This window comes from Taudactylus pleione, unplaced genomic scaffold, assembly GCF_031769625.1.
Source record: "Taudactylus pleione unplaced genomic scaffold, aTauple2 ptg000100l, whole genome shotgun sequence".
In the NCBI taxonomy this organism is placed as follows: Eukaryota; Metazoa; Chordata; class Amphibia; order Anura; family Myobatrachidae; genus Taudactylus; species Taudactylus pleione.
In genome coordinates, this window is record NW_028284502.1 from 7100612 (window position 1) to 7116411 (window position 15800).

The 15800-nt window shown below is 44.6% G+C and overlaps 1 protein-coding gene across 2 annotated transcripts in view; it reads right to left on the minus strand.

Moving 5' to 3' along the window:
- The window catches only part of LGR4 (leucine rich repeat containing G protein-coupled receptor 4), a 116169-nt gene that overhangs the window by 62801 nt on the left and 37568 nt on the right, over positions 1 to 15800 (minus strand). For both annotated transcript variants that reach the window (XM_088470408.1, XM_088470407.1), the window contains exon 2: positions 11612 to 11683. In XM_088470408.1, the coding sequence (XP_088326534.1) occupies positions 11612 to 11683 (72 nt within the window). The remainder of the gene's footprint in view (positions 1 to 11611; positions 11684 to 15800) is intronic.

The window sequence follows — 15800 nt, forward strand, 5'->3', positions numbered from 1 at the left end:
ACAAAGGCCATCATACAAAGTATTAACATTTGCAAACAGTGTGTCAATAAAAGCTTTACAGAAAAAGTGTGACTGATTTAAATTCCTTGTTTGGAGTCGAATAATTTGCACACCTCAGTACAAATCTCATTCCATGAAGTCATTTGTCAGTGTTAGAATAGTGCCTTGGCCAGTGCCTTTTATGTGACGTTATAGTTTTCTTTTGAAACTGTCTTGTAAAGTTATAGGTGTGACACGGGCTCTTTGAAACGGCAGACACGCAGGTGCAACACCTATTGTCATTATCACGGTGTACACTTTGAAAAACAGCGGTGTCACAGGAGCGCATCCGTGGGAGTGTGCTTTATATACCAATGTGACAAAAAGGAGACCACTTCAAGTAAAAAAAAATCTCATTTTGGAGTCACCGTTTTCATATTTATATTCTTGTGTGTAAATCCAATTTCTAAGGAATGTAGCCCTTTCTAATAACCTACAGGTGTCAATGTTTATGTGCATTTACAAAATCTTCAGATAATGCTGGGGTTTTGTTTTTTTTAGTCAGCCATTAGTTAGCTTGGTGAAAAGGACAACTTAAGCCTGCACTCAGCTTAGCTATGCCACCGCTGCTGGGTACATTATCCCACTTCTACATAGTCACAGAATTATGGTTTTCATTCGTTGCTGATATTTGGGACCCAACAGCTAGACTTCGTTTATGGACCGGATTCAATTTGATGTGGTAATTAACCGCGCTGGGAAAAGGGTGGTAGCCTCAATTACAGTCCCATTTTCCTCACGCGGTTAATTACCTGTTAACGCACATTAACCCATAGGATCTGGGCTAAGTTCCCAGAGCTATGGGTGAACACATTTTCACACCCACGATCGGGGCATTTAAACGTTGTTTTCTGTTCGAGCCTACTCAGGCTCATAGTGAAATCCGGGTTAACTGCAGATCACTGGCTAATTTCCTGCAGCTAAATGAATCCGGCACTATGCCTTGGACCAAGTTATGGCAATAGGAGTTTAGAACCCCCAAAAACTGAAGAGGTCCATACACATATTGCTAGTCGACCTAATGATCATATCAACCTTCTGTCGACATGCACAACCCGTCTCCCTTCTGATTGTTGACCAATCATACCACACACCCACCTCTGCCTTTTGCAATTTTACATTCCTTATTGCACGTATCTGATATGCATATAAAGCACAAGAGTTGAAAAACGGCAATCGCGCCAAGCACAGCTGTAATTGCTGCCTAGTTGTAACTTCTCACCATAGAACAATTTGTAATCATGAACATTTTTTTTTCCCCCAAACTTAAATTGTCACATTTCTGGACAATCTCACAAAATTTTGACGGAATCATCTTTTTCAGTAGGATAACGCCACAAGATAAGATTTGGCCACTTTATGGCTAGCCACGGATTGAAATATGAAATGTGCCGGCATGCACCTATCCTCAAATCGTGCCAAGCAGGCCCATTTGGCGCGCCATAGACTTTCCGACTCTGCCATGTGACTTTCTAGAAAATGTGTGTCAATCTGCTACTTTATACCAATTATTTTGTGACAAAAAATACTAAAAACTTAAGTACACTATTCGCGAATTACACATAATTCAGGAAAAATTACCCATTCTGGGTAACAAGGCAAAAAAAAAAAAATGTTCTTTATGAGTGACTGGCACCATGCAGTTATCCTTAACCTGCTACTTTCTGCCAATAACTACAAATCCTAACTATAGTACATAGGGGGTGATTTAACAGAGGCCGCAGTGATGGGGATCACGCAGATTGCCGATTATCGGGAATCTGCGCATGCGCCTGACCCGTGCTCAGTATGGGTCTTCAAACCCGCAAACAGTCTGCAGCAGTTTCTGGTCGGGGAGGGGGTGGCAGACAGCTTCAGTTTCCGAGAACAGAGACATGTCGCCGCCATTGGGGTGGGGAGGCCGGGATCTGCACCGGCTGACGCAGGATTTCCTGGCCTCTTTTACTAGTTTGTGATTGCCGGCTGAGTGACCCCCATGGTCACTCCGCCGACCAAGGCCACAACATGATCTGATACCTCCTGCTGCATGACCAGATTACAGTGATCGCATTATCCATCTGCAGCTGAATGACCCCCACAGTACACCATTAGTGAATGAAGATTCAAAATTCTGGGAAAAGTACTCAAGCAAGGGAGTAGTTACCAGCGGGGGAAGTGCCAAAATCACACCAGGTGCCTTGCGTCGTATGGCGCAAATAGGATAGATGTATGAAGACACCTGTAATACAGGATTGCCACGTGTAGTACAGTTTATCAGCTATTGTAGAAAGGTCAAACACATACAAACGTCTTAGAAAGAGAACTCCTGACAAGTTCAGCAGATACCACTCATCTACACCTGTAATGGTTCCAGATATCCAATACCAGAAAAGGCCGAGATGACAGTCTGTGCTCACAGGATTGGATAACTCACCACTTATCCTATTAGATATTATGATCACTCTGTAATCCAGGCTCTAGAGATATAAAGCTATGATGGATGGAGGTTTACCAATAGAGCATTCAATTTGTATAAACTTCCCTTTTAAAACAAATTCCTTATAAATAGTCCATATTCCGGATGACATAACACAAAGACTTATGCCAACTTCTGGTCTATAAAAATGTCTAAACACAGAGCCTTGCAGATATTCCATACTACAGGTTGGTACTAAATGGACTGATGTACTAAAGTCCTGCAATTAATCTCCTAAATATGAGCAGGTTTGTTTTAAACCACGCTGTAAGGAATATAGGTGCAGAATCGCTTCTTACAGGCTAAAAATGATTACAACCCAAACTATTTCCATATCTTGGCTGCTCAGGATACATATTACTCAAGTGTTTTATTACAGCTGGGCTACGATTTCCACACTAAGTGTCCACATTATTTTGCAGTGAGTTACCCAGCTGAGTAATTTGCTGAACTGTGAATGGGGATTAGCAGAACTGTGGCCATGGTTTTAGGTTTCGGGAAGAAAATTTAACATGGATCTCTCTGCTGTTGGAGATTCATATGGAAGAGCAGGAGCTGGGTAATATCAGATGGTTAAATATCCATACTAATTATATTGTATGCCGTTCTTAGTGCTAGGTTATGAAGAAGGCTTTGTTTCACAATACTTTATATTAATATAATTAACACTACTTTATTCTGGCTTATCGCTCTGCATCTCCTCTGTTCTGATGACGGGGTCCTGCGTGTCCCTGAAACATTGACCATTCAACGAGGAGTATGATGTACTAACAAGCAAGTATGCTTGTCACAAAAAAGTTACTTACCAAATCCCATAGTGCCATGTGTCTTACCAGTCTGACGACTGGCAAGGTGAATCTATATTATATATTTATATATATATATACACACACACACACACTTTATATTGATATACATATTTATACATCTACTGCAGCATGAGGAAGATTGTCATATTAAGCACATGTACTTGACAAATGTAATCACAGAGAAAAAATATGAAAAATAAATTATGTCACTTATGCAAAGCTGAATCGATTCCCCATGTGTTAAGTATTAAACAAGCCCCACCTTGTTCCTACTCCATGTAAAGATTAATTTGGGTCTCAGGAAAACACAAGCTGAAGGTGTAAAGTGTACTCTGTATGTAATAAGTACACGCTTCTACTTATGTTGAGCTGAAATAACTGCATATATTGCAATAGTAAAGGGAAATATTCCAGACCCCATTCTAACACCTCTTAGGACGAGAGGACCTAAAACTTTGCACCTCCCTTTCTAGTGACTTTAATTGTTCACGGTCAGAGATCTGGGCCATTGGCACAAGACAATGATAATTGTGGGCCTAGTACCAGACTGTGGTACAGTAGGTACTCATCTCCAAGGAAGCACGACTACAGTGTTTCATGAGAGCCTTGGAGTTTTACAAAAGGGATACCAGATAGGGGTTGTCCATCTTCGTCTCTGGCTTGTTTGGATATGCCTGCCAGCATTTTTACCCAAGTATTTAATTTTTTTACTTTGTTTTTGATTTTTATTAATCGATTTTTTCTTTGTAATCATGAAATTGTTTATTTTCATTGACCTCTGACGTGCTCTCTGCATTGGCACAATATGACCCAGAAAGTGCTACTGTATGCTTCATATCCAAGGGCAACACAAATAAAATAGCTTTACCTGATAATAGAAAGACCTGGGTAGAAAGAAAAGGACAATGCTAGACAGCCACATTTTTAGTAAAAGCTGCAGGATGGCAAGTAAATCCCATATGTAACACTTTAAATGGGTGGCAGCATATTCACATAGAGCTCACTGTAAAATTTAGTCCCAGACAGGCTCCAGTACTAATCTTGAATGGTTTATTTTTCACGCCAGCAAGCCCAGTGCTTTAGATAGACACAACTTGTTCTGTCAGTTATGACTGCAAGGTTTGAGGGGGCAAGAATGGAGAAAGAAAAAAAAATAAAAAATCTTGCTAAATAAATAGTGTTAGAGGCAGAAAGGGTTAACCCAACATAGCTGCTTTATCCAACGCTGAGAAATAAATAGAGGGAAAGTTGCACAACACAATCAGAACTGGAGATATTGCAAATACTGGTTTGATCATGGGGAAGCTACCTAGACACATCAGAATTCCTTTCTGCAGACCTGTTGCAAGACAATGCATACAGCAGGGATAATGAACATACAGCCCTCCTGCTGCTGTGGAACTACACAGCCCAGCATGCCCTGTCATTGTTTTAGCATGCCCTAATAGCAAAACTGTGTCAGGGAGTGCTGGTAGGTATAGTTCCACAGAAGCTGGATGGCTGCATGATCGAAAGTCTATATATTCTCTACACACAACGAAGGGAACTATTTTGTTAGCTGAACCAATATGAAGTAATTCGATTTACTATGAACTAGAGCAGTGGTCGGGGAACAGGGGTAAATTACCACACATGGGGTAAAAATTAAATTCCTGGGGGTAATGGACGGACAGCCGGGCATGCATATGAATCATTCTATGCATGCCCGGCTGTCCGTCCATTAGCCCCGGCTGTGCCACAGGGAGGCTCTAAGCCGGACGCCCGCTGAGATGTTACCACCAGCGGGCGCCCGGCTCCTTCCCTGCAGCGCCGCGTTAGCCAGAGGCTGGAGTTCTCTTCTGAACTCCAGCTTCCGCCTCTCTCCATGCGCACTATAGGAGAGACGTCATGACGTCTCTCGCATAGGTCCGAGCAGCAGCCGGGTGGACAGGATGGCGGCGGATGCAGGAGCAGGGATTAAGGTGTTTTTTGGGGTTTTTTTTTGTACAAGCGGCACTACAGGGGCGTTATATGGGGGCACTACTACAGGGGCAATATATGGGGGCACTGCTACAGAGGCATTATATGGGGGCACTAGTACATGATTTCCTTCCTTTCAAATCAAAGGGGTAACGTCAGCGTATCCAAATATATTTTGGAGTAAAAGGTAAAAAAGTTCCCTGAACTAGAGACTTCACTGGGGTATGAGGCACATAGTGGCTCCATTTTCATGAATGCTGGTTCCGTATACAAAAAAGCTTAAACTTCCAATCTAATTATATAGAGAGAGAGATATATTGATAGATATATATATTAGGCAAAATACCCCTACATGAACGCATATCAATTATGAAACAATAACCTGACAGGAATCCACTAAATTTATTGCATTTTGCAATCTAAATTAACATTTCTCTTTTGTCCGTCCAACAGACACTCATCTGGAAGCAATTTACAGATGTCTGTAGGACGGCATCAGCCAAAGCAGACACTCGGACCACCATGAGCTGAAAGCTGCAGTGCAGGAGGCACTGGTTAAGCTATGAGTACACAGGCACAGGGAGGCGATTGGAGAGTAATGAATAGCAACGTTTGGTGTTTGGCCACAATTCACAAACCACTCCTTGCTGAGATCAGATATGAGGTACAACATGTGTGGTGCGCACTGTTCTATCAGACTGCTTGACAAGCTTGTAGCTTAATGAGCATGTAGCATTAATAGTGTAAGCATACATTAACAGAAATGTGCATTTAAATAAGGGCAGCTGACAAACAGCTCGGAAAAACCTAAAATGAATGCAACAGCCTTTGTAATACAGTGATAAGTGGCTCTGATTAAGGACAAGTGTCATTTATGCTTTCTGTAACATCACTTACCCTACTCATGGGCCCATATCCCAGCATGCAATTGGAGGTGTGACAAACTGCGGCCAAAACAGACCACGATCCTAAACCAACCGAAGCATGTCCATCTACTCATGTCAAAACGGTGACAAATGGGGCTCTCCTGTGAAAATTGGGACTGCTGCGGTCATGCCACATGTGGGTCTGCAATGATATCAAGGCAACCTTGTGCTTTCAGAGCGCGGAGGATAATCTAGTAATCCCATGGGCGAGCTAGCAAATGGGTGACTAAAGGGAAGTTGCCCCGGAGTCACTTGTTTTCACAGATGGTAGTCAGCAGAGAGTCAGTGTTCTTCCATCAGTGCTGCATACACTTGTGAACAGCTCAGGTGAACAGTCATATCTCATACATCTTTAGAAGGCTTTGGCGAATACTTGAAACCATGGTTCTACAGACTAGTTGTAGTTACATGTGGCCTGGCCCTCCCAGCTGCTGAGGAACTACACACCCCAGAATGCTCTACCACAGTTTTAGTATGTCCTAGTAGCAAAACTGTGGCAGGGCATTCTGGGATATGTAGTTCCACAGGAACTGGAGGGTGCTCTAGCAGGATAGATGAATCATCATGTCTGATATTATGGGAAGGCATGCCAAGATATCTAGATTATGGTTATACAGGATGCACCAAGAATCTGCATTTTCACATTTTTCTACCTTCAATCATTAGCAGACGTCTATTATCCTCAGCTCTTATTTCACAGCTCGGATGAGCACGCAGTATTGGCGTATTTGGCAGGATGCTTTAAAATAAGGCTCCTGCGTATGAATGCTGCTTTCTGGTTGAAAAGCTAGAAAGTGGCGATTAATAACCGATTTTAATAGGCTTTACTGTATCTTAGAAAAACTTTTTAAACAGTTTGTCCCAGTTATGAATAAATGAAAAAAAAGAAAAAAAAAAATACATACCCATAAAACAAGGACAAAAGACTGCATGTGTCTATCTGGTCAACAGCATCAAAGCAATCCTAAATCTACTACTACGACTCCAAATATAAATGCAGCACCTTATTATTAATGTAATTCCCCAATACACACAGCAAACGCTTTCAATGTTTATGTAACATGATCAACTTCCCAATAAAGCCTTTTCTCCAACTGCTGTACGTGCTAAGAGATTTGTACTGCTAATAAATGTTCATTAAATATTCCACCCTCGTCACACCCTTTGTTCTGTATGTAAGAGCACTTCTCACAAGTTGTGTGATATTTCCAAACACCATAACTAGGTCACAACACTCCAACTTAAATTAATGATGTTAATAGAGGACAGCGTCTGTTGACTGAAAAATATAAATTCATAGTCAACTTTTAACCATGATTAAAGAGTCTAATTAGGTGTCTGATATGAAATTCATAATGGAGTTACTGTCTAAACTATATTAGTGTATAATACAATACACATGCATTTTTTATTTATAAAAAGATATATATAATAAAATCGGAGCCTTATAAAACAGTTGGAATGTCATTACAGTTGGTCTGACCTCTGAACACTCCTAGCAGTGTCAGAAGTATATACAAGTTGAGCCTCTCATATCCAAATATTCCGAAATACGGAATATTTTTAGCATGACTGAGATAGTGAAACCTTTGTTTTTTGATGGTTCCATGTACACAAACTTTGTTTTAGGCACAAAAGTATTAATAATATTGTATAAAATTACCTGCAGGCTGTGTGTATAAGGTGTATATAACACATAAATGCATTCTGTGCTTAGATTTGGGTCCCATTCCAAAGATATTTCATTATGGCATGCACATATTCCAAAATACGGATTATTCATATATCCAAAATACCACTGGTCCCAAGCATGTTGGATATGGGAGACTCAACGTGTATAAGAGACACACATACACACAGACAGACAGAGAGAGCGCACCACGCAGGCACAGAGAGAGCGCCCCACACAGACACACAGAGCGAGAGAGCGCGCCCCCCACGCAGGCACACAGAGAGAGAGAGCGCGCCCCCCACGCAGGCACACAGAGAGAGAGAGCGCGCCCCCCACGCAGGCACACAGAGAGAGAGAGCGCGCCCCCCACGCAGGCACACAGAGAGAGAGAGCGCGCCCCCCACGCAGGCACACAGAGAGAGAGAGCGCGCCCCCCACGCAGGCACACAGAGAGCGCGCCCCCCACGCAGGCACACAGAGAGAGCGCCCCACGCAGGCACAGAGAGAGAGCGCCCCACGCAGGCACAGAGAGAGAGCGCCCCACGCAGGCACAGAGAGAGAGCGCCCCACGCAGGCACAGAGAGAGAGCGCCCCACGCAGGCACAGAGAGAGAGCGCCCCACGCAGGCACAGAGAGAGAGCGCCCCACGCAGGCACAGAGAGAGAGCGCCACACGCACACACAGAGAGCGCCCCACACACGCACACACACACACAGAGCGCCCCACACACACACACAGAGCGCCCCACACACACACACACACACAGAGCGCCCCACACACACACACACACAGAGCGCCCCACACACACACAGAGAGCGCCCCACACACACACAGAGAGCGCCCCACACACACACAGAGAGCGCCCCACACACACACAGAGAGCGCCCCACACACACACACACAGAGCGCCCCACACACACACACACAGAGAGCGCCCCACACACACACACACACACACACACAGAGAGCGCCCCACACACACACACACAGAGAGCGCCCCACACACACACACACACACAGAGAGCGCCCCACACACACACACACACAGAGAGCGCCCCACACACACACAGAGCGCCCCACACACACACACACACAGAGAGCGCCCCACACACACACACACACAGAGAGCGCCCCACACACACACACACACAGAGAGCGCCCCACACACACACACACACACAGAGCGCCCCACACACACACACACAGAGAGCGCCCCACACACACACACACACAGAGAGCGCCCCACACACACACACACACACAGAGAGCGCCCCACACACACACACACACAGAGAGCGCCCCACACACACACACACACAGAGAGCACCACACACACACAGAGAGCGCCCCACACACACACACACACACAGAGAGCGCCCCACACACACACACACAGAGAGCGCCCCACACACACACACACACACACACACAGAGAGCGCCCCACACACACACACACAGAGAGCGCCCCACACACACACACACAGAGAGCGCCCCACACACACACACACAGAGAGCGCCCCACACACACACACACAGAGAGCGCCCCACACACACACACACAGAGAGCGCCCCACACACACACACACAGAGAGCGCCCCACACACACACACAGAGAGCGCCCCACACACACACACACAGAGAGCGCCCCACACACACACACACAGAGAGCGCCCCACACACACACACACAGAGAGCGCCCCACACACACACACACAGAGAGCGCCCCACACACACACACACAGAGAGCGCCCCACACACACACACACAGAGAGCGCCCCACACACACACACACAGAGAGCGCCCCACACACACACACAGAGAGCGCCCCACACACACACACAGAGAGCGCCCCACACACACACACACAGAGAGCGCCCCACACACACACACAGAGAGCGACCCACACACACAGAGAGCGACCCACACACACACAGAGAGCGACAGAGAGACAGTGAAGAAAAGAAGAGGTGAGGGAAGATGATAGATATACACAAACACATTGAATAGACCATTTTGCTGACAAGATGTAAACATCAGTAACATTCTCCCCTTCCAATTACACTGACAGGATGGGTCTAATTGGAATCAGTTGGACAAGCCGTCTCGGAATCCCTTTACGTATACACGGACTGTACTGTAGCAAGCTCCCACCCACTTAGATATTGTAAACACTAATTACTTTGAATTTACATTATTTTAAAAACCACCATATGTACAAATACGTAACAGCAAACTGTTATAATTGAACCAGCACAGCACATCTTATGGCTCAGTACTTTGAAATGTCTGACACACACACACACACACTAATACCCCCTTTATTAAAATTCCAAAGGAAATAGAGTCATCTACGTACTGAGGCCCAACACCCATGGGAGCAAGCCTAGAAGAGGTCACTAGGAGCCCGAAAATGGCTGTCGTCACCAACATGTGTAGGCATCTGGCACAATAATGGATTACAGATGTATTACCAAAACACGGAATGAAACTGCAGATTCGGAAAAGAAATATAAGGCAATAGGGTTTTCTTTCCCGTAAAGTACTGCTTAAACCTAAAATGTAAAATCGGCTGGATATTAAAGATATTAATAAGGTATGATGCAATATTTAGTATTAAAGAGGGTTTTAGAAGGCTGTGATTGCAGGGTAAGCAGGCTCCTTCCCAACAAATCAGTCTGCTGAAAGTTAACGGTGGGAGCTAACTGGAACCTAAAATGGCTACCAAGTGTATTAGCCTTGTCAAAGATGTCTTTATATAGACACTAAAAGCACCAGTGCCAAGTAGGTACAACCGTCAAAAGTGACACTGGGGAGATCGGTGTTTCCTCTAATAGGAGATTATAATCAATGTAAATGGAGCTGCCATCACTTTAGTGGATGTTTCCAAATCCACTGTAGATAGAAACAGGTCTAGAGAAGGAGCAGGTGTTACAGAGCATGGAGGTAGCAGTGTGTATGTGAAGTCTATTGCGTTGGATGGGAGGGGGTAAGGGATAGACTAAACTACTTGGTGAGCAAAAGGCTAAGGGGTATATTTACTAGTGAGAGTTTTTAGAACTGGAGATGTTGCCCATAGCTACTAGAATCTTCTAGAAGGTGCAAGTTAAATGTTAAAGTAGAATCCAATTGGTTGCTATAGGCAACATCTCCACTTCTAAAATCCCTCACTTTAGTAAATAAACCCTTTATGCTGGGTACACACTAAACAGATATATCTGCAGATAATGGTTGTTCGTACACACTGAACACCATCATCTGTGTTCAGTGTGTGGGAGGGGGCAGGTCCAGCTGGCCGGGGGGAGTGTCCGCCCCCCTCCCCGTGGCTGCATGTGTACGGGCGTACACACTTGCCGATGGACATTATGTCTGCCGACATAACTGTCCATCGACAAGTGTGTATGCCCGTACACATGCAGCCACTGGGAGGGGGGACATATCTGTCTGCAGACATACTGTATCTGTCCATCGGCTGTGCAGCACAGCCAATACGATATGTCTGAACGGCATCGTTCACAGACATATCGCGGGTAGACACTGGCCGACGGGCAGCAGATATATTGGCCGATCAATTGATTGGCCAATATATTTGTCAGTGTGTACCCAGCTTCAGACTCCAGTTGCACAGACATTATCACTTTTTTTGGGAGAACCTTTTTCTCTTTTAAACTATAATCTTACCCATTTTAGACTGCTCAGCCTTAAAGCTCTTTGTTTTATTAAAAAGGGTTAACACAAGACATAGGGTACTTACAATTCTACAAGATAGGGCAAACTCTTAAAGGCACCCTCTGGCAGCTTTGTAATGTTGTTCATGCTGATATCTCTGTAAAGAAAAGAGAAAGTCTTTAAGAAGCAGGCAGAAAATAGATTTATTCTACAGATGCTATCTGTACAGCATACATCACTGTATTACTACTTTGTATTAAATCATTCATGCCAAAATATTCTCTGGGTATTAGTCCTAAAACGCATATATGCTTCAATCCGGCGAATTGAGACAAGTTCATGTGCACCCGAAAGGGAAGATAGCCATGATTCATGCACTGAGCAAACCCCTGAGTCAGTGCTCACCAAAGTGAAGCTTAAATACCTAGATGCCAGTAACATTCATGGAGGCACTCCTCGTGATTGAGGGGTCTATGTGCTAAGCCTTGGAGAGAGCTAAAGTAGACGGAGATAAAGTACCAACCAATCAGCTCCTGTCATTTTTTCAAACAGCCTGTAAAGTGACAGCTAGGAGCTGGGTGGTTGGTACTTTATCTCAGTCTACTTTATCACTCTCCAAGACTTACTACATATCCCCTATGGGGCACATTTATCACTATCTGCATTTGGAATGTGGATGTGAAATATTTTTCACGTAAATTCACAGTATCTTCATGCAAACTTACTAAACTCCTATTGCCAGGAGACTGGCTCCCCCTCCGGAAAAATATGCGATATAGTAGCCCATAGGTTATTATAAGGTAATGCTATCTGGAGAGCGCTACCCTATCAGGGCCAAGCTGGCTAGGTAAAGCCGGCAGCACCCATAGAAACCTATGGCAGCTGCATTTGTGGGCGAAATTGGGGGGCCCGCAGCTGATATCTGAGGCAATCCCTCAATAGTACATCTATGGGACCATTAATATTTGTGGGAAACCCTCGGAATATTCTGCATATATTTAATGATTAATAGGCCCTAATGTGCTGCAAGTGCTGGGCAGGGAATCCTGGACACAGATCACAATTTATTTTCTTAGTGACATCAGAATACAAAGGGCAAAATTTACTAAGCAGCGGGTTGTAAACCCCGGTGGTGTGGTGGTGGTTTGATGGCAGGTTCTATTCTGTTCTAAACTCAGGGGGTTTGGTGGTGGTTTTGCAGCAGTTTGGGTCTTAGTAAATCTGCAGATAGCAAAACCGCCGCCAAACCACAGGAAAACACATTTTAGAATAGAATAGAACAGGGCTGTCATTTAGAAACTACTGCAAAACCGCCAAACTCCCAGGGTTTAGAACAGAATAGAACCCGCCGTCAAACCGCCACCAAACCTGCCAGGGTTTAGAACCCGCCGCTTAGTAAATTTTGCCCAAAATGTCACTTTGCCAAATTCCTAAAGATAGAGGACAAAACCCCTCAGCACCAGCCATCCATCAGTAATAGAAGGCAGATTATCACAAGCCGTTGTTCTATAAATCAGTTCTGGAGCATGTGGGTATCACCATGGAACGCTTCCACAAAGTGGGTCATATGCAAAGGACTTCACCAACATGGCTCTAATAATGAAAGCAACTCACATTTGCAATTAGTTCCAGGATACTATTCACAAATTGTGTGTTGCAAACGTTTAATTGGGAAAAAAAAAAAAAAGGGGGGGGGTTTTAAAAGATGGGAAAATATTACATAGAACACAAAATCTAAAGTCAGCAAACTCGTAACTGGAGGGAGAGAAAAAAATAAAAATAAGGTCAGCTGTGGACAAACATATGTTCTGTATCCTAAATAAGTATTGAGTTATGATTTACAGTCAATGTAAATATAGGGCTGTAGCACTGATTTAATGTAATATACACTTTGGAGAAACCTAAAAATGCCTGTTTCCACGTAAGCAGCAAAATAGGCAGAAATCATCTTTAATGACATATTGAGGACTTCTATGATTCTGTACCGCAATCTCTTTATAGCTGACTTATTGTACAGCTCTGGGGATCACTGTTCATTCTTGAACTTTAAGGAGATATTAAATATTGTCTGCTCATTTCCATAAATGACAATGCAAAAAATCTCCTTTATGGGTTATTCCTGATCTGCAGATCTCAGAATGCTGTATTTGATGGCATAGAAAAAGTCACAGCATATACAAGACAAAAGCACATTATGATGTGGTAAATACTAATGCAGGCGGACAAAATATACACTAACATTTAGTAAACCTAACAGGAACAAGTAGAGAAGTTATCCTCAGCAACCAATCAGATTGTAGCCATCCTCTTAAGCTGGGTACACACTGACAGATACATTAGCCGATCAATTGATATGCACCTATAACCTATTGAGATCATTTGATACATCTCCCCTGAAGACCTAACAAGAACATAAGCTTTACAACATTAATGCGGTTATTGATACAGTTTGACACTGCCAGGGATACTACAAAATGATACATAAATCAATACTGCAGGTCACAACAGTGCATAAAACCTGAATCCAAAAGTAGATCATGCCGGATTCAGAGATGTACACTAATGCATCCGCAGCTGTGAATTTGTGCGCAGCGACTGTGCGAAAATACGCTAATCTTGCCGCCACCAGGATTTGTATTGAGACGCCCACTGGTGACTTCGCAAATACTGCAAAGACGCAGCATTGGTTGCAGATCAGCAGATTATCAGGCTTCTGAGTAACTATGGTCGCAGGAACCAAGACGGCGGAGCGGTTTTTACTGAACACCGGATAGCAGTTGCAGGCTGAGACACACCCCAAAAAGGGCCACTCCCCATTGCCACCTACAAATACCACGGTCCCTGTCTTTCAAATCACTTTCCAAATAAACCTCACTGCGCGCTGCAACGAAAATAAAACTTGGGAGGCACGCGCAGTGAGACTCAAAGGCGTACCCAGATTACAGATAATGCCTCAACTGCGTAATCATTTCTATTTCATCCATCACTGCACCCGAACTAACCCACAGTACACAACCTTACCATTCATATCAATACGGTACAGTTATAGATGCGACTATGAACAGGACTGGAACAAGTGGAGGTCTAATTCCACATCTAGAAATGGAATCTGTATGATTTACCGCCGGACCCGTGCCCAGCGGTTGGAATCCCGACAGCAGCATCCAGGCAGAGGAGGATCTCCCGGTCGTCAAAGGTAAGTATTCTCTAACCTAATTCTACCTCCTAACACTAACCCTCCCTTAGGGGTGCCTAACCCTAACCTCCCCCCCCCCAGTGCCTAACTCTAATCCTCCCCTACCCTGCTGCCTAAACCCAAGTCACCCGGGGGGGTGCCTAACCCTAAATCCCCCTCCCGGGGTGCCTAACACTAACCCCCCCTTCCCCTAGCCTAAACCTAACCTCCCGGGGGTGTGCCTAACCCCAAATCCCCCCCGGGAACCCTAAACCTAACCCTCCCACCCCATCCTCACGGCTATCCGTGCCCAGCGTCCCTTCGATCAGGATGCCAGACGCCGGTCTCCAGGCGTAGGTAAAATGACAGGCGCCTAGACTTAGACGCCCGTCATTTAACCCTCGCCGGGATTAAGCAGTCGGGAAGCCGGCTGTCGGGATTAGGTCCGCCGGCTTCCCAACTGCATACCCTATAAACACCATGTTTCTAAATAGCTCACAGATTTCAATTGTATATTAAATAAAGTCAGCCAAAGAAGGGGTCATTAGCTGAAGACTAATTTAACGTCCATAAAAAAAGGGTCAGAATTTAGTAAGACCGGCTCGCGAGCATCATTACAGACTATAAAATGCGGCATGATAGCAGAAAGCGTTACTCATAGGGTTTGTTTTTAGTACCTCGCTGTAAACCTGTATAAAAAATTACAATGAAAAGTTTGAGGAGCCTCAATAATGCTGGGTACACACTATTCGATATGTGGTTCCTACAGCTGATGAGCGACATATCGCATAATGCATTGGCGGGTGCGTACACCTGATGCGTCTGTGAATGACACTGTTCACAGACATATCAAGTCGGCCCCGCAGCACAGCCGAAGCATCGATACGTCTAGCCGCGTGTACGGGCAACCTGCCGACTGACTGTTCAGTGGGCAACAGTGACATCACAACCGTGCGGGCAAATTTAAATGCCCACCCAGTTGTGATGTCTGGCCAGACGTACTGAGCGGCCGATTGGCAAGTGTGTGCGGCTTACCAAAATCGGCCACTGGGTCGCTGAAGTGTGTACCCGGCTTAAGGCCTTAAAAACTAAATGCCGA